Genomic DNA, 24,215 nt, shown 5'->3' with positions numbered 1-24,215 from the left:
GGATGTCAATTAGGAAATAGCCGTTAAAGTCAAAGTTCCAATCATTTAACTTCCAGAGATATCCTGAATAGTTTGCTCCTGAATTGGTCACATTTTACCATTTTTCTAAACATCTCTCTCTTTTTTTTTAAAGATTTATTTGTTTGTTTGTTTGTTTGTTTATTTATTTATTTATTTATTTATTTATAAAAGCACTGGGTACAGTCAGAAGCGCGGAAGGGTGAGAGAATTCCACCAGAGTCAGAGCAGAGAGCAGAGCAGGCAGACGGACAAAGTACACTGCTGAGGGGAATAGCGAGTGGCAGGAGAGGTCTGCGCGCCATGTGGGACCCTCACCCGGTGGCCGGGGATTGAACCGGTGCTGCAGAGGCTGCGGGCAGCTTTGCAACACAGCGCTCAACCGCTGCGCCACCGGGGAGGCCCAACATCTCTTATTTTTGTGTTAAAAATTTTAATATTGTTTCAGTAAGAATTTCTTATGATTCAATTTGATCAAATATTTAATTAGATTTAAATCGCTGTGGTTAAAGTCCATCAATGTGTGTTTTTGGGGCATCTGTTCTTCAGAGTTCATTGACATAAATTATCGTGACTCTGAGGAATGTAGTTTATGGGACTGATGCATTGCCCACTGTGCTAAGAAGGTGATAGGAATGGACATTTTGAGCATCTTTTTACAAGATGCAGTCCATCACTTAGACATTTATGTACAATTACTACTCAATGAAGGAATTTGGATTCAACAAAAAAAAAGCCAAAATTGGGTATTAAAAAAAATATTAAAGCTATCAAAAAAGGGAATGATAAAATATGAAAATTTTCTATACGTATACTATATGCCAGTTCTTAGTTGGAGGTAGAAATCAAAAGCTCCTTTCTAAAATTAGGGTTTTAAAAGGAATTACAAATAAGCAAGCTCCTTTCAGTTTTATCCTGATACTAGAATTGTAAATGGACAAGAGTGACTTGGTTTTTATTACTGATTCTTAAAGAGAAAACAAAGGCTGCTTAAGTATTTCCTGAGAAGATGAATAAGCAAATTTATCCATGAGATAAACATGTTACCTTTAATTAGGGACTTTCTAAAAATGTAACTATAATGTTGTTTGCTAACTAGCCATATATTGATCAGATATCCTAATTTATTCTTTGTTTTTCCTCAATTCTCTCATAAAATAGGTTCCAAATATACCTCAGGAAGCTTTGGACAAATTGTTGTCATTTACACACAGTCTCAGAGAGACACAAGATCCCACGGTAAGTCTGAGCTTCTTACCATAGAATTTTCTGTTATTGATGTTATGTTGCTTTATGTTCTTATAATTCACTGTTTTAAAATGTATTTTTTAAGCTGGTATTTTTATTCCGCATGCTACACTTTGTCCTGTGCATATATTTTACTCTATCCATGTTTTCAACATTCCACTTCCTTGTGACTAGTATCATAAAAGACAACTTCTAGATCTAGAGGAGACTATGTTGTTTTGGGGGCTTATCTCAGGCTCCCTTGCCTCCCATGCCTCCCATCCCATCTCACCTATTTGTAGAGCTTCAAGTATCAGTTCTATGTCAATGCTTGTATCTTTATCTTCAGCTTCTAAACTCTCTTTTCTCATTCACTCTCTATTTTCAATCTTATTTCCATTCTGAGATGGTATGTTGGAAAGATAAAGGGTTGTCACTGTCTAACTCTGTGAGAGTCGTTATTCTCACCTGTCAAATGCAAAGTTCCAGCTACTTCATGAAGAGGTTGTGATGATTAAACATAAAAATGTATGTGAAGAATCTCCTACTTGTTAACTATTTAATAAATGTTTCTTTCAGTTCCTAACTAAATACTCTTGGATCACTGTAATTTCAACCTGTCTTTGAAAACTAAATTGTCCTTGTGATTTAAATCTATTCCTATTCCTCATTTAATTTTCTGACTTGATTAATGATCTATCTAACAAATTACTTGAGTTAGAAACCTTGACATCATTGTAGATTTTGTTTACTACTATCTCCTCTTAACCTGAAAGCAAATCTTATCAATTTAGGCTCTTGACATATTATCTGTTCTCTTATCTGTTGTCAGTAATTATCTTAATATTAGATTTCATAATCTTTGTCCTGGAATATTGTTGTTTCCTCTTGACTGCCCTCTTCATCAATAATTCATTCCTCTTATGGTCCTGTATTACTTTCCTGTGACAATTGTAGCAAATTACTGTAAGTGATGGTTTATGACAACAGGAATTTATTTTTGCACAGTTTGGATGCCAGAATTTTGGAATGGGTATCAGTGAGCTGAAATCAAGATGTCAGCAGAGTTGGACTTCCTCAGAAGCTTGAGAGGAGAAATTTTTCTTGCCTCTACCAGATTCTAGTGACTACCATCATTTCTTGACTTGTGACCTTGTCACTGTAGTCTATGCCTCCATCTTCATATCACTTTCTGTGTGTCTGTGTCAGATCACCTTGCCTCCCTCTTACAGGAATACATGTGACTGCATTTAGGGACCTCCTAATAATCTAGTATGTAATCTCTTCTCAAACTCTTAATCTGCACTATCAGTTTTGCCATACAAAGTGGAATTTATATGGTCTTTCAATCAGATTTTAGTGCAGGGATGACAGGGGTTTTTTGTTTTGGTCTCTGCCATATCCCTAGCATCTGGAACATTGCATGCTGCATAGTAGATATTCAACAGATATATGTTAAATAAATGAATGGCTGAATCTTCTATATTGTCTTTTCCCAAATCTATTTCCTGAGTTCTCCCCCATCTTTAAAATGTGAAAAGATAGATTGTCCTTACCTGTAGACTGAAGGACAGCCCGCTAAGCCTACCAGTTCCATCTGACCCTAGCTGTTTTTCTAGCCTCATTTACTACAGCTTCTTTTAAAGCACCCTCAGCTCTTTGCTTCTTGATAAGTTCTAAGCCCAGCATATACCTAAATGTCTCTTGCTTTATGTCATGCCTGAAATGTGCTTTCTTCCTATCCACTTATCCCCAGATCCCCTGTTCTGTCAGGTATCTCTCAGCCCCCTTAGAAAGAAATAAGTCTCTCGGCCTCCCCTGGTGGCGCAGCGGTTGAGCGCTGGGTTGTGAAGCTGCCCGCAGCCTCTGCAGCGCTGGTTCGATCCCCGGCTGCTCCCCGGCCACCGGAGGAGGGTCCCGCATGGCGCGCAGACCTCTCCTGCCGCCCGCTGCTCCCCTCAGCAGTGTACTTCGGTCCTTCTGCCTGCTCTGCTCCCTGCTCTGGCTCTGGTGAATTCTCTCACCCTCCCGCGCTTCTGACTGTACCCAGTGCTTGTAAAATAAATAAATAAATCTTAAAAAAAAAAAAACAAACAAACAAAAAAAAAAGAAATAAGTCTCTCTAATCTGCTGTCATGACACTTGGCATATACTTTTGATTTTGTCTGTTGCATTTGTACCACAATATATTTTATCTCCCCTATAGTTCGAATTGGGAACCCTTGAACTTACCAGCCAGCTGTACACTATGTTCAAGGCATTGCTAGCTTGTAATCTGAATGATGTAGGTTAACTTGAGTGCCTCCATCCAAAATTGTAATCTCTCTCTAGGAGATCACATGTACATTTGGGATTGTAATTCTTATGAGAAGTCTGGACAAATATAAGGATTATTTGAACTCCTTGAGTCATATCTTGTTCATTTTTTATTCCCATTTCCCAGTCCAGTGTCTGGCATATAGTAGACAATAAATGTTAAATGAATGAGATGATTAATTACTAATTTATTAACAGATCATCCCTAAGGTTTTCTGTTCCTGAAAATATGTTACATTTTCATTAGAAATAATTCTTTAGGGCCTCCTTGGTGGCTCAAGGGATTGAGCGCAACGCTATGAAGCTGTCCGCAGCCACTGCAGCGCTGATCCCCGGCCAGGAAGCTACCCACATGGCACAGCAGACCTCTCCTGACTTGCCCACTGCTCCTCTCAGCAGTGTACTTAGGTCTCTCTGCCTTTTCTGTTCCCCACTCTGTCTCTGGTGAATCCTTTAACCTCCCACACCTCTGGCCTGTACCTCAGTTCTTGTAATCATAAATAAATCTTTCAAAAAAAAAAGAATTCTTTAAAACAGAAAAATTTTAACAATTTCATCAGAACCTTGGTATTTTGAAGCTGACATACTATTATTAATCATGCTAATATGAAAAACCCATGAGGTATGCTTTTAAACTGGATAACCATGGTAACTAAGGGAATGTGCTCACATCATCACCATTTTCTTGCAAAATAAAACTTCAATTAAAAATTGATGTTACAGGGCCTCCCCGGTGGCGCAGCGGTTGAGCGCTGGGTTGCGAAGCTGCCGGCGACCTCTGCGGCGCTGGTTCGATCCCCGGCTGCTCCCCGGTCACCAGAGGAGGGTCCCACATGGCGCGCAGACCTCTCCTGCTGCCCGCTGCTCTCCTCAGCAGTGTGCTTCGTTTGTCTGCCTGCTCTGCTCCCCGCTCTGGCTCTGGTGAATTCTCTCACCCTCCCGCGCTTCTGACTGTACCCAGTGCATGTATAAACAAAAACGAACGAACAAACAAACAAACAAACAAATAAATAAATAAAACATGCCTCTATAAAAAAAAAAAATTGATGTTACAAATGTTAAGTACATTTTAGGAATTTTAAAATTAAAGTTTGCTATTCATTTTTAATTTATAATACTATGAGAATTGAGAAACCAAACCTTTCACTCAACACTTAAATGGCCCAATGGGTTATTTCTGATTTTTTATTTTATTTTAAGATTTATTTATACAGGAAAAACATGGAGGCCCTGATTTTTTATTTTACACTGGATATTATTTCAGAATATTTTGGTGTTCCTGACTAAGACAGTTGGTGTTTTTCAAATTCATGAGAATTTCTTACTGATAATTGAAATGAAATGGGAAGCCTGAATCTAGTGCAGTGAATTAGAATGAGATTAGAATGTTGTGCTTTTGAGCCCTTCTCTCCATTCCTGTTGTCAGTAACTTTGCTGGAGGACTTTACCTCTTGATAGGAAGATCATTGAAATAGCTTTGCTTCTTGTCTCACTTCTTAATGTTCTTTAACTATTTTACAGACTGTTGTCAGATTAATTCTTCTAAAATCATGTTACTACTTTGCACATAATAAAGTTCTGTCACCTTCAGGCGTAGGGCCACATTCCTCAAAGTGTCAGTTACAGGTCTTTTTTATTTGGGAACAGGCTTTCCAGTAGGACCCTCCAGTAAAACTTGATTGGTTTCCTTATGTTCTGCATGAATTTCTTTTCCTTTTGCTTTCGTACCTTTGTTCATAGCATTTCTCATGCTCATTTGAACATTTTATTTTTTATTTTTTTTTAAAGATTTATTTATTTTTTTATTTATACAATAGCTGGGATACAGGCCAAAGGTGTGAGAGGGTGAGAGGATTCACCAGAGACAGAGTGGAGAGCAGAACAGGCAAATTGACCAAAGTACACTGCTGAGGGGAGCAACGGGCGAGAGAGGAGAGGTCTGCCGTGCCATGTGGGAATCGCCCTGGCCAGCCAGGAATCGAACCCGCACTGCAGAAGCTGCAGACAGCTTCACAGTGCTGAGCTCAACCCCCTGCGCCACTGGGGAGACCCTCACTTGAACATTTTAAAACCCTATAGCAATTGTCAACTGTTCCACTTATTTTGGCATTGAATTATATTCTATTTTGAATCTCAATTTATGCATCCTTATATTTAAATATTGTCTCTATGTCTAGAATGCAAATTTGTTGAAGGATGAAACAAATGTTTGCTTATAAATGAGTTCTTTGAAACTTAAAAGTATTTTTAATAGAAAAAAAGATGTCATAAATATTTGTCATGCTCCTAACCTAGCTCCCAGAGGACTGTATATTTCATGTTGCTGAAATATGCTAATAACAGCAGATCAACATCACATGGAGTTGCAAAATAAACTAAGAGTGAATCATTTCAGTTTTATCTTCCTCAGGACATACAGAGATGACCTTAAGTGAAAACTTAAAAATAAGAAAATACGCAGTGTGTATTTGGCATCCTCCCATTCATTCTGAACACTTTATTCATAGAGTCCCCTTCTCTTTACCATTACATTATGTTGCCTGCCAAGATCATTTCAAATTCAAGTCAACAAATATGTATTGGTACTTAGCATGCCCTGAGTTATTTACTAGCAGTTCTACTAATGGGATTTGGGAACTACAAGAAAACAAAATGAAATTACTCTGACAGTATATGGGAAGGATTCCAAACAGAAAGCTGCTATTCAAGTGACAAAGTAGTTCACATCTCTGTCATCAGCAGTTTAAATTATCAGTAACTCCTTTCCTGTATTATTCGGAAGCCATATATTAATTATGGCTCTAAGCATTTTCAGGATACCTTTATAGATTGGCTTTCCATAAGCAGAAAATTATGAGCAAATAGTTAAATGTACACATTTGTAAGTCATGTGTGACCCGTGTTATATGACATCTTTCCTTCATTCTTCCTCTCCCCCTTTCCAAAATATCATTTATACACAGCACTTGGCATAGCACTTTAATTAAATTTATTCATAAACACTTCTTATAGATTGTTTAAAAAAAAATCTTCAAAGACGTTTAAGTATAAATTGATTTCTGTTGATTTGTATTTATAATTTATTAACAGTACATATTTAAGTTTGGTCTTGTCCTTCAGAAATAATGAATTTCTGCTATGGTACCCATGTAAAGGGATTTTCAACAAGTTGAAACAAGATGCTTAACAGCCTATCTTTGCCTTTTTGATAGGCTCAGTCTTTGGCATCATCACTTTCGACCAGACAACTATTGCGGATCTCTCGTCGACTGTCACAATACCCCAATGAAAATCTTCACAGTGCTGTTAATAAAGCCTGCCTTTCCAGGTAATCATATTCTCCTTTCTCACAGAATTCATAATAGAAATTTAACTGAAAGGCTGAATTCACAGGTCTGCAAAAATTATAGGTCTGGATATTAGCTCTTTCAACCTTGCATTCAGTTTTAAAACATATTTAAGCATAGCAACAAAATCCAGAGGTGTTTTGTAGATGAGAAAACTAAGTCATTTACTTAGTTTCACTAAGTCACATAGTGGTAAATAAGTAAAAGTGGGTTTGGGATTTCCACACTGGTTTCTCTGTCGTCTGAGCTAGCTCTTTGCACTACTCTAATACCTCCCAAACTCAAATTGAAACTTTCCAGGTTGACCATGCTGCTGTGCTGCTCAATTAACAAAACTAATGTCTTTTCAGTCTACACTTAATATTTTTCAAACCTAGTTGGAAGCGGTTATAATACATTTGCTTACAGAATTTTCATACAGAATCTCACAGTTGCATGAAAGTATTTTAAGGAATTATAAGAAAAGATTAAGAGCAGTGCCCAGTAGATTCAGTCAATAGATGCTTTTGGACTCTTTTCATAGAACCTAGGATTTTTTTATGATGGTTATGACTATTGTCCATTCATTCCTTGATATATAAAAGGAATTAAAAGAGAATCTCCTTTAAGTTTAGGAGAATGTGTAATGACCCCTCATATATCTTCAGTTTTATGGACAAGTTTTTCTTGTAATTAAGTTCTTTGTGTTAGAACTTGAATTTATTTTTTCTGTGGTATATTCAGCTAAAATAAGCCTTTCTCAAAGAGTAATTTTTAAAATAACTTTTAATTATAAGAAATAATGAAATTTATTTTCTTTTGATTAAAACAATATTAGACTTCTGAATAAAGATTAGGAAAAAAATGCTTTCTTATTTTCAGGGTTATGAGCTGAAGGAAATATAGACAGAGATAGATTCATTACCTATTCAGTATTTATCAGAATTTAGTTATTAATGAGTGTTTATGGAAGTAAATAGTCAATGCTAAACAATATAAACAGTGTTGGAACCTAAGGGAAAATAATAACTGGATATATTAGAGTGAAACAATTATACCCAAAGTATTCTGCAGAACTTTATATATGACCTTGTAAGTAATTTCAATTTGCTTAAAAAAATTTTAAAATATTATATAAATTAACTTAAAAAATAACCAGATCATAAGTTTGGAGAACAAATACGTATTTCACTATTGCTGCAAAACTATAGAAAAAGTGAACAATTTGGAAGGCAGCAAATATTAAAATTGACAACTTCAGATTAACAACAATTTATTTGCACTCTATAGTTTTGTTCAAGTATGCACATAAAAATTTTGGGTAGGGCCTCTCCGGTGGCGCAGCGGTGGAGCGCTGGGTAGCGAAGCTGTCCGCAGTCTCTGCAGCGCTAGTTTGATCCCTGGCTGCTCCCCAGCCACTGGAGGAGGATCCCACACATGCGCAGACCTCTCCTGCCGCCCGCTGCTCTCCTCAGCAGTGTACTTCGATCCTTCTGCCTGTTCTGCTCCCTGCTCTGGCTCTGGTGAATTCTCTCGCCCTCCCGCGCTTCTGACTGTACCCAGTGCTTGTATAAATAAATAAATAAATCTTTAAAAAAATTTGGGGTAACCACCAAAAAGAATGGCAATAGACTGAAGAAGGAAAATCAAGAAAAGACAACATAGGTAGACATGGAAGGGGAAAAAGGGTGCACTTAATGTAGCATATCAAGTGTTTTTTTTTTTTAAACCTTAAATTCACTTATTAGAAAAGAATAGGAAAAAAAATGAGCTAAGCACTCAACTTAATAAGTAAACCCAAAGTAAATGGAAAAACTGTAATATTGGGCACAAATTAATGAAATACAAAAGAATTAACCATAGAAAAGATTAGCATTTATATACCCACAAACATACACACAATCTGTGTTTTGACCTCTTCATATCACCTCAGAGATAACCTTATGCATGTAAGGAGACAGGTAGAAGAATGTTCATTGCGTCATTGTTTGAAAGGATAAAACATTGAAATAACGTATCTGTCCAGCAATTGGGGAATGAATATATATATATATATATATATATATATAAATTGACATATTCATGTAATGAAATACTATATAGCAATTAAAATGAAGTAGATCTACATGTATCAACAGGTACGGATCATGACAATATTGAGTGAAAAAAGTAGTTTGCAAGAGATTTGATGTATGATACCATTTACATAAAATAGAAAATGCAATGTATTATATTAATCATGCATATGTGCCAAATTAAAATATGGACAGGAAAGATCATCATAAATATCAGGGTGAAAGTTATCTCCAAGTACAGAATGATTAATATTCTTTGTAATTTTCTGTATGGTTGAAATTTAAAAATTAAAAACAAAAAAAAATATACACTTTTCAGGGTTATCAACTAACCACAATAAAATTGTATTTGTACCATCCTTACCAAATAGTAAAACAGCTCTCTTGTTTATGTACGATCTGTTTACTTTAGCAAGGCTGAATCCAAAGCCTTGTACTAACCTTCTTTTCAGGATAGCACAGTAGCAGGAAGAAATAAAAAATTACTGCTGCATAAATTTTTTTTAAATGACCTCATTCCATGTTGAATCAATGAAAATAACTTAGTTTCATAGAAAGTTTCAAAATAGAAATTGACTTTATATTCATGAAGTCTGTTATTAAACAGCCAAAATCAAAAGGAACTCTCTAGCCTAAATTTCTTAAACATTAAGTTGGTTAATATTAACTAAATCTTTTTTTATCTTATTAATTTAATTGTTTAAACATCTATTTGTTTATTCCAGTTAAGACTGGAAATTTTCTTTATCTGTGGGAATTACTCTCTAAATACCTCACCTTCATAACCTATAATATGTACATCATGTTTTGAACCTAGATACATAATTCACTTTCTAGATATTTGAAAACCTTGTATTAAGAAGTCAAAAGGCAGAAAGTTTAGAAGACTGCAAAGTTGTCAGATATTTTGCATTCCAGAAAAATTTTGTTAAAGTAATTATAAGTCCCATTTTGGTATCTGATATTCCATTAAATTATTAACTTATGAAAAGTCTTGGATTGATGATCCTTTATCATATAAATTTTAGGCAGAGCTATAAGAATTTAGCTGGATGTGAATACCTGTCTTTGAAGCAATATGGAAATGTTTCCACTTACTGAAAACTTAGTAAGCATAAAATATTTTTAAAATTTACTTTATGAGGGCCTCCCCGGTGGTGCAGCAGTTGAGCGCTGGGTTGCAAAGCTGCCCGTAGCCTCTGCAGCACAGGTTCGATCCCTGGCCACCGGGCGAGGGTCCCACATGGCGTGCAGACCTCTCCTACTGCCCGCTGCTCCCCTCAGCAGTGTATTTCAGTCCTTCTGCCTGCTCTGCTCTCCCCTCTGGCTCTGGTGAATTCTCTCACCCTCCCACGCTTCTGACTGCACCCAGTGCTTGTATAAATAAATCTTGAAAAAAAAATATTTACCTTATGAAATAAAATGAGTAGCTCCATATGATATTAGCTAATTTTTAAAAAATCATAAACCTGATAGAACATATCATATACAGTCTTAAATGATTATAATGATGTTGTTGATGTGAATTTTTTGTTGTCCTGAGGTTGATTTTGCTTGCAGGAGAGAATATTGGCTTTAAAAATGCTTTTCAATTTTTAATGCAATAATTTCAAAAATCTAGACTTCTTTAATTTTTTTTTTCCTATTATTTTACTTAGTCTGTAAGTCCAGCAAATTTAATTACTTTTATGGGCCTTTGAAAAATGTTTGGTTTAATTTATAAAACTTGACTAAATTAAATATCTTCAAATATCGAAATTTGTTAATATACTTTATCTCTTCTATTTCCTTTTAATTCCTTCAAATGTCTGAATTAACAAAACTTTCCTGAGAAATGAAATAACTCAAAATATAAGAAATCAAATTTCTAAGTAGGATGTACCAAACTAGCTTAAATAGTCCAATGTTCTTTGTAAATTGAAGATTTAAAATCACAGGTATAAAGGGATTAATATAATTGCACATGTTAAATAGAACTCCAAGATTCCCTGATATCCACAGAATCCCTCAGTCTCTTTCTCTGACTTTTACTACTAACACTTCTCCCCTCTGGCTATTAATTTGGGATTATCTCTTATCCTTATTCTATGTTTTCAGGGTATTATCTTGAGAAGTCCTATCTATTTCTTAATCTAAAGACACAGTTATGGTTTGAATTAGCCTACTTTTACTGCTTCTGTGTTTTCCAGAATGCAGTTAACTTTTAGTTTTTCTCATAACCAGGATCTGCAGAGACTAGGGACTGATCTGTTCTTTTTTTTTTTTTTTTTTTTCCTGGTAGCAAATGAAGACAATGAGTATAAAAGTTTTTAAAAAACATTACAGTGTTCATATGGTGATAAATGCACTTGAAACTTTGAAACAGAATATGTGCTAGCTTTGGTTATAGGAAGGTAGGATAGACAGGTGTTTCATTCATTCTTTTTTTACTAAATGCTAGAAAAGGAGATGAAAAGATCAAGTTGAAAGTTTTAGTGAGCAGCAAGAAAGGAAACAGTTAAACTGAGGAACAAAGTCCCTTGAAACTGAGGAACAAAGTAAAGGTTGACCTCACACCATATCACATGCTTTATTCCCCTCATGTTGGGTGGAATATTATTTCTGAGCATGTGTTCTATATGTAAATTCATTTAAACGTTGATGCTACCACTGATGATTTCTAGAACTGTTAAGGTGTGTGGTTGAAAATAATTCTGAAACATGTTCAATTTCAGCAGGAAGAGTATCATATTGGCAAGCAATGGTTGTCATTGCTATGGAAAGGGAGGCTATCCTCTATAGCCCTTGGAAAATAATCTAGATTGTTCCAATTCAGGGACAATGTGAGGATGTGTTGTTACATAAAAAACTATATTGATGTCAGGGATTTCTGGAAATTGCAAACAATCTAAGCTCAAATGTGGTGAATCAGGGTTATCTGAAAAAAGTAGTGGAGCTGGAGCTGCAGGGCCTAATGTTACCAGAACATAGTCTGTTTCATGAGATAGTCATGAGAAGAAGGGTGAAGAGGGTACCATGATAAGGGCTCAGAAAACCAAATTGAAAGCTCAGTTATTGGATGTGGGAGATAAGGTATGGGCTTGATTTTGCAAGACAAGGCAATAATCCAAAAAAAGGTAAAAAGTCAGAGATGAACAACAGTCTGATTCCATGCTGAACTGATGATGCTGGCTTAGAACTATATACAGCCCCCTATGGTAGCCTAGAACCAAAGTGAGGCAGTAGGTGGGATACAATGTCAGATACAGGTTGGAAAAATACAGACAAGAAATCTGACAGTTCTTTACAGTTAACCCATTTGAACTTCTCGAGATCACTCTCTTTTATTAGCTTATATGCAAGGCTTTGGGAAAGTACCATCAAAGGTTTAGAGATACAGAAAACCTAACTTTAAAGTGGTATGTTCCCAATATGTTCATTTGGAATATTATGGCACATAGTTATTATATTATAGTACAGGTAATGATGCATGAAAAAGTATTTCTATGGACCTGTTTGGGATCTTAAGCTCCAGATATTTAAATATGTGTATGGATGGGAAATTCTCTTTTTGTATTCTATTTGTGGTTAAAAAAAATACCTCTGTTACTCAAAAGATTATTTTAACAACATACATAAAGAATAGATAAGCAAGTATAGTTTTAAAAAAGAATCACGAAGCTGCATAATCTTAAATTCACTTATTAATAATCTGCCTCTACTAATTTGAATTTTTTGTGATTGCCAGACAAAGCATGTTAAAGTGTTATTATTTTATCTGTTTAGGAAAATTTTATTAGCAGCCAGATGGTAAAGAATATTTGTGAGATATACTAAATCATTTTTAAAAATTATTTTTAAGTCTTGTCCTGCAAAATGTCTATAAATAAATACTAATTTCAAATCAGTTTTACTTTTTAAAGGATTTACGTTAATTGATTTTTAGATTTTGAACCATCTTGTGTCCCTGGAATAAATCCCACTTGATTTTGGTGTATAATCCTTTTAATGCATTATCAGATTCAGTTTGCTAAGATTTTATTGAGGATTTTAGCATTCGTGTTCACTAGGGAGATTGGCCTGTAGTTTTCTTTTCTTGTGTTGTCTTTGTTTGGTTTTGGTATTAGTGTGATTTTGGCCTTGTGAAATATATTTGGTAATATTCCTCCTTTCTCAGTTTTTGAGAGAGTCTTTGCAGGATAGATATTAGTTCATCTTTGAACATTTGGTAGAACTTGTTTGAAACCATCTGGTCCTGGGCTTTTGTTTTTTTAGTAGGGTTTCGTTTACTGTTTCAGTTGCATTGTTGGTAATTGGTTTGTTCAAGTTTTCTATAAACTCAAAATATATTTTCTTCATCTTCACATGTACTTAAAGCTACTTAAAGTTTATATTCTAATTTTTTTTATGATTTCACAAACCAAGATCAATCTTCTTAATTGGTTGTCATTTGTGTGTGTTTTTGTGTGTGTGTGCATGTGCATGTGTGTTTATGTCAAAGATATTTAGCAATCACAGAAAGCTTTCATTTTATCATTCTGTTCTTTCCATCCCACCTCACCCCAGGTTTTTACCAACCCTTGCAAGGTCAGCCTTAGAAAAAAATCTGGCAGATGCTGCAATAGAAATAAACACTGATAATACTCTGCAATCAGATCTAAAGGATTACAAATGTAAGTATTTGATTTGCTTTTCTTAAAAGTGAAATAGTAATCATCAAACATTTGTATATGACATTTTTAATTTCAGTGAAAAATGGGTTTGTATTCTATCCTTTTTGTTTACTATATTGGATTGAAGAAATGAATCTTTTGTTATAAAAATGTTTAAAGCCCACTTACAAGTTAAACCTTAGAATATTTGCTTTACTTCAATACACATCAGATATGGGTCCTCCCCACCAAGAGTCAAAATTAACAAGAAGCTGTTAAAGGCTCTGAGAATTCCTGATGTAAACAAACTTGTGTGATTTTGTTTTACCTTTTTTTCCAAATATATTTTACCATAGAATTTGGAATTCTGTTTTCTTTGCACAACCTTTACATTTTGTGACCATCAAGGTCCTATGAGACCTGTTTGGGAAACAGTTCAAAGTTAATATAGTCTAAAATAATATTCAGAGAACCATTTCATGCCATCTTACTTCTTCCATTTCCATCTGTATTGTCTCTTGTGGTTATTTTCTCCTGGGTAACTATAAGTGTAATTTTGAGTTTAGGGAGTCTTAACTTTTCCTATGAAAGTTCTCAATTCTTCAATGAGAATACAGTGAAAGTCCCTCTGTTTTATGAAATAATTACCTGTTCTTTCAAAACAGCCAATGCATGACTACCCTCTAAAAAGGGACAATTGTAACTATCTTTGGAGTAGGTGTTTTTTAATAATTGGAGCTATGCTGAGATAAGAATTTGGAATTAAGGAAATAGATTAATTTTTAAGGGTAAAATTATAAATTCAACCTACTGATGAGGCTGGGTAGAGATAAGCAGTTGTGATGACAGAATTAGGTTTTCAGCTTCCCTTGAAAATTTACTGTAATAATGCAGTCCTTTGAGATTTCTTAGAAAATAGCTAATCAGCTCTCTCCCAGAGAAGTACTAGCATCACTATCACTATTCTCTCAGTGCACTTCCCTTTCTGAGTTTGAAATTTTAACAGTAAACATTGGTTGAGTGAATTATCCTGAAGCCCTGAATCTACTCAACAAATGGTTCCATAAATGAAACTGTGAACAGAATCAGATGCTGTTTGAACCTGAAATGTCAGCATACACATATCTGTAAATTCACTACCACAGCCCTGGTCTTCCCCTTTATGGTTTTATATTGGGCTATTTCAAAGTAAATAAATAATAAATCTCAGCTTGACAGCCATGGTTTTCCTTCCCATGGAATTGTGAATAAAAACAAAATGGCATGAGTCTTTTGAAGGGGAGACATTACTGTTAAGATCAGCTGTGCTTTGACAATTGTGTAACACCCTGAAGTGGTTAAACAGGGTGACAATTTATTTCTGGTTCAAAATTGTTCATAGTACCCCATAGGTATAATGTTACTCTCCCCCTTGTCTTTCAAAATGCTTTCAAAATAGAAAATTTCTTTTGAAGTAGGGGAAAATTAGGTGAATTCTTCAAGGTATTATGAATGCCTATCTGCTTTCCAGGGTATTTCCACAGGATGGAATATTATTTGGAAACAAGGGATTGAACATACTCTATATGGTAGAAAGAACATCATTCTATATTATTTTTAGCTCTGCCCATACTAGCTGGGTGATTTTAAGCAAAATACTTTATGTTCTTCTTAACTTCCTCATAATTCTTATCTCATTGTTAAGAGAAATTATATGAGATAACATGAAATTATATGAGATAACAAGGAAATGAAGCTCCTAGTTTGAGATCTGGCACATAGAAAGTACTCAATAAATGATAGCTTCTGTTGTAACTGTCAGAAATACAATTCCTAATGAATATTATTATTGACCTTGGAATGTCAGACAGTGGAACATCATTATTGCAGGGTACACATGATAGATATATTCTCTGACTTCAAGGGAAAAAGAAATTTTTTTAGTTTCCTAGCTTCAAGGAGCTCATACTCTATTCTCGATCAATTATATTTAAAGCAAATACAATAAAATAATAATTACCACAGTATAGTAGTGTAGCATCTGAGGTGCTTATTTGAAAATACAGATCTCCTGGATGTTGCTGTTAATGCAAAAGATCTGTATTTTTTTATTAGAGTTCTAGGGCTTCCTTGCGGGGGGATTTCACTGAGTGGGTCCTAAAAAATACATTCAAAGAACTTCAGAGCTTTTGAATGTTTATTTGGCTTCTGTATATGTTATAGTCTCTAACCAAATATGCTTATGATTGTGGCTTGACTGAGTTTTGTGTTATTTTTCCCCCCTCTCAATTTTGTCTATATGTTGTGTACTATATACATTGTTTTGTTTTTAAAAATATTACATTTTGGAACATTTTAAGCTACATTTGTAGGGTTTTAAGCTTTTTATGTGGATTGATGGTGTTTTATAACTATCTTCAAGCTTTAATTAAAATTCCTCACAGAGGCCATAAGATAGTAAAGATACTATATTGAATTCTATGGAGTCTGCTCTTAACCTCTCTGAGAAGAATGCTATGAGTAATTACCTGTCATGTGTGAAATGTTTAGGTGAAGTGGCATCTGGGTTTCTGAAGATTGGATCTGTGAGAGCACCCATCTATAATGCCCATGAAAAAATGAAAGTGCCTGATGTTCTATTCTATGACAACGTCCAGGTAAGATCATTTGCCTTGCTTTGCATTCATGGATAAATCACTTGCATTATGGTAGTTGGTTCTGATTCAAACTTAACCATTTTTTGTAATGTGCTCAGTTTGATTCAGATGATACAAAATGAGATCTTGTAACATTTCTCAGTAAGGCATTGTAAAATTTAAAGTTCTTTCCAAAGATACTTGAAAATTGGAAGAATTGCTCCTGTTGTAAGAGTAATAAATTTCGTATGTGCATATATGCTATACTTCAGGTAAATAAAATTAATATATTATTAAATTTAAAGCAAAGTAGAACTAATATTCGTTCTCTCTTTTGCTTTCCTCTTAAATGTTCTCAGTTGTTCAAAGAGAATTAGATTCTATGCACTCCTTCCCTCATATTCCTTTCCTTTTCTGCAAATTCCTAGTATTTTTCTATTCTTTTCTTTCCATACTTTTAAGGGAAGTAATAGATAATTTCCCAGTTGTAAACTAACCAGTAATTATAAACCTCCCACTAGGACACAGAAATTAGTGTGTACCCAGAAGCTCTGTTGTAGATGTTCACTTTAATAAGAATATTTTTCAGAGAAAATTACCCGTAATATAAAGAATTTTTCTCAAATTTTCTGTTAAGTGGTTATACATTTTATAAAAAACACACCCAAATTGTTCTGTAATGTTTGGTCACTAATCTGCATATAAGTAATAACTGTGGGAGCTGAATGGAGAGGACACAGTGCAGCGTGATTTAGGTCAGGTCAGTGGACCTTTGTCTTAATTGAAAGAAGACTCTTTTAGGGAGCATGTAATTTGGTAGAAAAGTAAACAGAAATTTTAAACTGTGCCCATGACAATGTAGAAGAAGGACAGTGGTAGGAGATGAGGCCGAGACTAAATCAATAAGAAAGAGAGTAACCTTTGCTCCTAAGGTATTAGAAGTTGTTTAAGGCATTTTGAAGTGACATGATTTGAACAACAAAATGACTGTCATTATTGTAAGAGAGCACATTGACTGAAGTTAGAGAAGCAAAATTGACTGATAAAAATCTAGGCCAGAGATGATAATAACCTGAATAAAAGCTGTGGAGATAGAAAAAGTTACATATCATGACTTTTGAGTGACTCACTTAGATGTGGTGTTTAATTGGATCATGGTAAGGATGAGTGAGATGTACTGGAGGATACTGATGACAGGGATTTAGTCAGGTGGTAGAAAATGATGCTATTAATCAGAATAAAATATACAGGACAAAAATGAAGTTAAGAAGAAAGTAATGAGCCAAACTTTGGATAAGTTGAATTTGAGGGGACTGGGAAATAGCTACATAATTTGATAGTTACTCAAATACGGGGCTGGAGTTGAAAAGTTTTGCTGCTGAAGATCAATGGAGAGTTGGTAGTTAAAGCGATGGAAGGAATGAGAGGATTTAGGGAGAGCAGGATCAGAGGTAGCTCTTCAGCACTAACATGTGGGTACCCAACTCTACATGCAGCCCTCCTTTGCCCCTCAAATGGGGATAAGTCAGCACAAGATGCTCTGGCTATTCTGTCCCTTAACTCCTCTCCTCTTCCAGGAAAGCACATGAGAAGGTAGTGAGAGAGAAGAAATGAAGAAACATGGGGAAAATTAGTACTTAAGTGATGGCTGAAATGAGATGATCCAACCCAGAATGCTGTGGAGAGACGTTGTTAGAGAGATAGAAAGGAAGCAGGAGAGACTGCCAACTTGGAAAGGAAACTTAGGAAATTGTTTGCAATAGTAAGTGGACCTTGAGATTAAGACAATTATGTAGTCTTAGCTAATGTTTGCTGATTTGAGTAATCTGGTTCATTGTCTTGAAGGCAAGAAGTAGGCGGGTATTAGAAAAATTAAGAGCACAAAAACAGATTGAATTACTTTTCAGTATTTACATTGCTTTTTTAAATCTGGATTATGAAGGTGCTCACTCCAACTTTTCCATCTATTCCTCATGCAAATTAGCCTATTTTTTAGTGGAGTAACTTAATGTTGTCTGGTAATTGGCACTGACTTTTCACCTCAGTCAAAGGAAGAGGTCTCCATACCATATTATCATTAGAACCCAGATTAAAAGGTTTTCTAGGATTCCTGTTTAACTAGGAGAACTACACATCTTGATCTGCCTTAGATAGTCCCAGTTCATACTTGTTGTACCAATCTCAATTTTTAATAATATCTCTTTATTCTTAAAATGATTCAGAAAGGCAAATAAATTGAATGGTTCACCCCACTTCAAACTTTGTTAAACTCTGGCTCCATGGTGTGAAAGCTTTAAAAAAAAAATGAAACTACCAAGATAAGCATTAGGAAATGTTCATTCATTTGAAGGAGGGAAAAAGTTTTTCTAAGAAAGAAACAATGAAAGAAAATTTTGCTAAGTTTGCAAGGGAAATATTCTAGATGATCATAAAAATTTGCACATTAAGTTAAAGAAAGAAAAACTAGTGGCAATATCTGTAGCATATGTTAGATGCAAAGAGTTAATGTGTCCTTTTTCACAAATAGGGAACTTCAGTAATCACTAGGTATGAGGCCATTTTGATACAGAAAGCCAGGAAGGAAGAAGAGGGTTATTAGTTATTCTGGGAGCTAGCTCTTCCTCAGCCTTCTCCAACCCTACCCGTAACCACACCATAAGTTTTTGTGACCTCTTTATGCTTGTCCTATTTTTCAAGACACAAAAGAGCTCCACAGGTATTGTGAGCAACTTTGATTTTGTTCTTTTATTATGTCATTCAAATTTTAAAATATAGAAAGTAAATACTATTTTAAATCTAAAACTTTACATTCTTTGAAACTAATGGTTAAAAATTAATCAGTATAAAATGTTCCAGGAAATCTCCAATCATTTTACAAAGCCTTTATTTATTTTTAGCAAGTGTTAAATATTACATTAAATTATAAGCCAACTATATAGTTTCACAGTTGAAAAGCTATTTGTATTTTTTAAACTCTTGAAAATGTTGGTCAGTGGCTTAGTCTTGCTGCGGTCATCTGTTTTAGGTTTACAGTATCAGTGACATAGTTGGTTATATAACTTAAAACCACAGTATTAACTTTGTTCTTTTAAAATCAAATTGAGTATCATGTATTAAAATAGATTCTTTACTCTCCATGGTGATATTTTAATATCTTCTAACTTTAATTTCTAGCTTCCCCTTACTATGAAGACAAAATTAACCTCTATTCTTTTTCCTGTAGCACATGATAGTCATGGAAGATATGCTCAAAGACTTTCTTCTTGGAGAGCACCTGTTATTGGTTGGTAACCAGGTGAGTTATGGCTGGCAGCTCAGTATTAGTGAATAAATGATAATAACAGTTTAAAAGCAGTAAGTTTCTTTTCCTTGTTGAGGTAAGTTTTAACAAATGATTATTTGTCCAGTTAAAGACTGGATTAAATGAGGTCTTTTATTTTCCAAACTTCTTATCATCTGGATTACAGCAATAGTTTGCTAATACAGCTCAACCACAATCTTATGCCTGCTCTGACTTACTCTCCACTCTGCCACCACATTGATATATGTAAGAAAAAATCTAATAAGTGTTTTTTTGCTTAAGTTGTCTTTCCATTACCCTGGGGTATAGTTTTCAGTAGGCAGGCTCTAGCCTCTGCCTACATTTATAGTTCTAAGCCTTAGCTTCCTCCTTTCTCACACTCTGTATTAGTTGCTTGACCCGCTCTGAACTTCCTTCATTTTCTTATCCCTGCTCTGGTCCTTGGTGAATGCTCCTCTCTGCAGTCCTCTTCACATACCCATCCCCTAACTCACAAGAGGTCTTCCCTTTCCTCTAGCTGAGTTAGATTTTCCCTGCTTTTCTCTCCTTGTCACCACACTAGTCACATGTTGCTATAGTTACGTAGTAGAATGACTGTCTTCCCAACTTGTCTGTATGCTTCTCAAGGGCAGGGCTGCCATTCCCTTGCTTATTTCTGTATCCTGGGTTCTTAATACAGTACTTGATACAGTCTAGATACCCAGTACATTTTTATGGAGGGAACAGAAAGGTATTTTATATTTAGAGGATTCTGATCATTTTCCTTGTGAATTACCAGACAGTGAATAGCATCTTTGTTGTTGTTGCTTTGTAATGTTCTTAAATTAAGGACATTAGGTTCCGGAAGAAGTTTTTTGTTTTTCCTTATAAAAGCAAAATTTTTTTTTTTTTTTTGTGATAAGGTCATTTATTAAAAGCCTATGGCTCTCTCATATTCAAATGATGAAAGAATGAAATCCTTTCCCCTAAAGTTAGGAACAAGAACAAGTATGTCCACATGCAAAAGAATGAAGTTAGAGCATTATTTTATAACATATATAAAAATTAGCTCAAAATTGATCAACTACCTGTATTATGGGCTAAAATTATAAAACTTAGATGTGGCAGTAGATTTAACACCAGAAGCTAAGGCAACAAAAGGAAAAGATAAATTGATAGATTTTTAAATTGTTATGCATCAAAGTACATTACCAAAAGGGTAAAGACACAATCTACAGAATGAGAGAAAATATTGCAAGCCTGTAAGGATTTTAAAATCTACAAATGAGCAGCAATAATACAAACAACCAAATTGAAAAATGGACAAACTATTTGAAGAGGTAGTTCTTTCAGGAAGATATACAAATGGCCAACAAGCACATGAAAAGATTCTCAACATTAATCTCCAGTGAAATACAAATCAATACTACTTTGTCCAAGTCACTGGGCTTTTAGGTTGTTCATAAGAATTTTAAACACTTGTTAACTAATTGTAATTCCAAAAATAGAAGACCTTCTTTCTTTGTCTTTTGGATGAAAGATAATAAATATGGTTTGTTAGAAATTTAATCTGGTTCTAATTACGGTGATTGTGTTTTTTTTTTTTAAATAATAAATTTTATTTTTATATTCCCCATACAATTGCAACCCCCCCATTCTGACCCCAATCCCTCCCCTCCCGCCCCCCACCCCCCAAAAAGTGTCTCTGGTTCATAGTTTTTTGTTGATTTTGATTTTCACTTTCTTATAGTTATTCATTTTCCTGGTCCCTTATTTAAGTTTTCTAGATTCCTGCTATGAGTGAGACCATCCGGTATTTTTCTTTTTCTTTTTGGCTTATTTCACTGAGCATGATCCCTTCCAGTGCCATCCATGTAAAAGCAAAATATTTTTTAATATATTGTGTCCCTCAATTTATAACTTTAAACTGTCTTTTTTAAATGGGTCAATTGAGTGGTTTACTGGTTAACAACACAGTCTTGGATGTTATCTGGCTAAAATAGCAACTCTTTCACAGACGGCTATGTGACTTTGGGCAAATTGCTTGTCCTACACAGACTCAGTTTCCTGATATCTAAGTTGAGAATAAAAATAGTATGTACTCAGTTGGGCTGATGTGAAGATCATATGAAATAATTCATGGCAAGCCCTTCACTCAGTGCCTGGCTCAAAGTAGTACTAAGTAAAAAATAATATCTAATGTCTATGTATCACTGTCTTACTTTAAAAGTACTTTAATATTCTCTTGTTTCATCTTTCCTAAACTAGAATTAAAAGGAGAGTGATAAATTATTCATGATTTTTTTTTCACTATTTGAAAAACTCTACTTATTTACCTAAATAGCATTTTCCTGATGAGTTCATATGTCAGGGGAGGACAAAGATCACTTAACAGTCCAGCATTTGGTCCTTGATACTGAAACTCAGGAAGTCTATTTCTTACCTCTCTTTGAAAAATCAGTGACTACATAGCCCAGAATGCCTCACAGACTTTTTATAAGTAGTTAAACTGTGGTGCATTCTCTGTGTTATTTCTAATGGTTCCTGCCATTAGCTGAAGGTAGAATCTTCTGATTTCTCAGCAGTACCAGATCAGGGTAGTAAAAAGAGTATACCAAGAATATACACAGCTTAGGTTTGAGGAATAATTTTGCTAAGGAGCCAAGGGGATATTGGAAAATACTCATTCCATTCCTATCATTTTATAGATAAGGGAAAAAAGGGGTAAGAAGAAATGTTTTTAAGGTACAATAACAATATACCCAATATCACATAGATATTTGTCCCTAGAGGTCAAGCTTTTGATGTACAAAAGCTTTGAAATATCCCAGAAAATATTGATGCTCTAGGGGTTTAGCAGGTGGAAAGCAATTGGATTTCTTGTTAAAGACAAGGTTTTTTATAATAGAGTCAGGATTTTCCAAGATTCATATAGGTAGAAAGGTTGAGGGTAGAGGAGCCAATAACCAGAGAAATGGGGGTTGGTGACAGCTATGCAGGGTAAGGGTTGAGATAGAACATGTGTGCCGCTTTATGAGAAATGGAGGAGGCTATCAAAGTGTTTTGATATCATTCTAGAATATATGCAAATGTGGGTGTCAAATGCTACCTCAGTCCCGAGGAAGAGAGCAAGATACTAGGCTCCAGGCTGGACATGGGGTGGAGTTAAGAGCACCCACCTCTCTACAGGCAGCTACAGGTAGACCCCAGCATCTACTGAGGGTAGAAGTTAGCACTGATGTTCAGGCTTGCCTAAAGTTGCAAGCTGAAGACCGTAGCCAGGAACAAGGCAAGAGGCATTGGGTATGGCAAACATCTTTCTCTCAGCACAGTCACAAACTCCACCTGTCATCAGGAAATCAATGCCTTGCCTTCTTTTACCCCTATTCTGCCATTCTCCACTTTGGAGAAAGAAAAAAATTAGCACGGGAGATTGTATTCAATATAAATTTTGCTGCGTTTAGCTGACCCTTAATCGGTGTTGTATAATAATCCCAATGTTGAAGACATTTTCAGATTTTTAAAGTAAATTCTACTTATGTCTATTAAATTTTTTAATGAAAAAATGTAACTTTCTCAGACTGTCATTTGATATCTTCCATTGTCTACTTTGAACCCAGTGGCTCATTCTTTCCCTTATACTCTTGCCTCAGATAAATGAAACATTCTGTTTTCCAAACATACCTTCTTATCAGTGTTATTTTTATGCCTTTGATCCAACATGCTCCTGCTTTTCTCCATCTTTGCCTATTGAAATCCTTTCAGCCTCAGAGTGGCAATGATGAAGCAAAAGAACACTAAGAATTCAAGACCTAAGATTTTTCAACTCCATATGATATTGGGTAGATTGTTACTCCCCCTTAAAAAACTTTTTTCTTCTTTCCTTTTTCCTTTTTTTTTTTTCTCATCTATAAAATGGTAAGATTGGAATAGTTTCTGAGCTCCCTCTGGCTGTAATATTCTATAATATAGTTCTTTAATAATTCTTCCTGAACACTTCAACCTGAAGATTTGGCTTCAGTCTTTGAAGTATTATAGCACGTCATCTATTGCTTTCTTTTGACTTCTTTTAGATGGATCTACCTTCCAGCTCTCTACTAGAGAAAGAGCACACTGTTTGCATCTTAGTTATTTATATACCTTCCCTGATGCTTACATTTTAGTAGTCAACAAATATTTGCTGATTGGATTATTGGATTATAAAAGTGACCTAAAATAAATTCCTAATGAATAATCGAAATGCTTGTAAGTAATCTGAATTTAAAATTTAAGCTCAGTTGCAATATTTCCAGGAAATTCTGAGAGAAATTGACAGGATTTCACTGTAAATTTGCAACTGTTTAGTGAAGGAAATAAATAAATTAGAATCTAGGGCATGCTTGCTTAAGAAAGTAGATAGTGGTCCATTTGACGGTTATATTCTTATAGGATCAGAGACTGATAGCATCATCACTGGGTCAGAATAATGATATAGTAATTATGTAAGAAATCTCTAATAATTACATGCTAATTAGTATTTAGCTAATTAAATGAGGAGCAACTTCCAAAAGAAAGGTCCCTACAGGTCAAGCTGTGACGTCCTAGCTGATATTGATGCATCTTCATATATGCTTACTTTTAAAAGGTTAGGGAGTAAAGGCTAGACCAAAGTTACTGGTTAAAATCTTAATATAACTCCAGAGTACCTTATCAAATTTCAGTTCATTGCAAACTTATTTTCAAAAGCT

The 24,215-nt window shown here is 34.9% G+C and overlaps 1 protein-coding gene across 2 annotated transcripts in view; it reads left to right on the top strand.

Annotated features, from left to right (window-relative positions):
- Positions 1-24,215, top strand: part of VWA8 (von Willebrand factor A domain containing 8) — a 364,311-nt gene that overhangs the window by 149,936 nt on the left and 190,160 nt on the right. For both annotated transcript variants that reach the window (XM_054701470.1, XM_037526940.2), the window contains 5 exons: positions 1,180-1,257; positions 6,774-6,889; positions 13,508-13,614; positions 16,123-16,229; positions 19,432-19,503. In XM_054701470.1, the coding sequence (XP_054557445.1) occupies positions 1,180-1,257; positions 6,774-6,889; positions 13,508-13,614; positions 16,123-16,229; positions 19,432-19,503 (480 nt within the window). The remainder of the gene's footprint in view (positions 1-1,179; positions 1,258-6,773; positions 6,890-13,507; positions 13,615-16,122; positions 16,230-19,431; positions 19,504-24,215) is intronic.

The sequence above is a fragment of the Talpa occidentalis genome, unplaced genomic scaffold (assembly GCF_014898055.3).
Source record: "Talpa occidentalis isolate TD23 unplaced genomic scaffold, MPIMG_talOcc4v2.1 talOcc4.5, whole genome shotgun sequence".
Lineage (NCBI taxonomy): Eukaryota > Metazoa > Chordata > Mammalia > Eulipotyphla > Talpidae > Talpa > Talpa occidentalis.
This window is presented reverse-complemented; position numbering and strand designations above follow the sequence as displayed.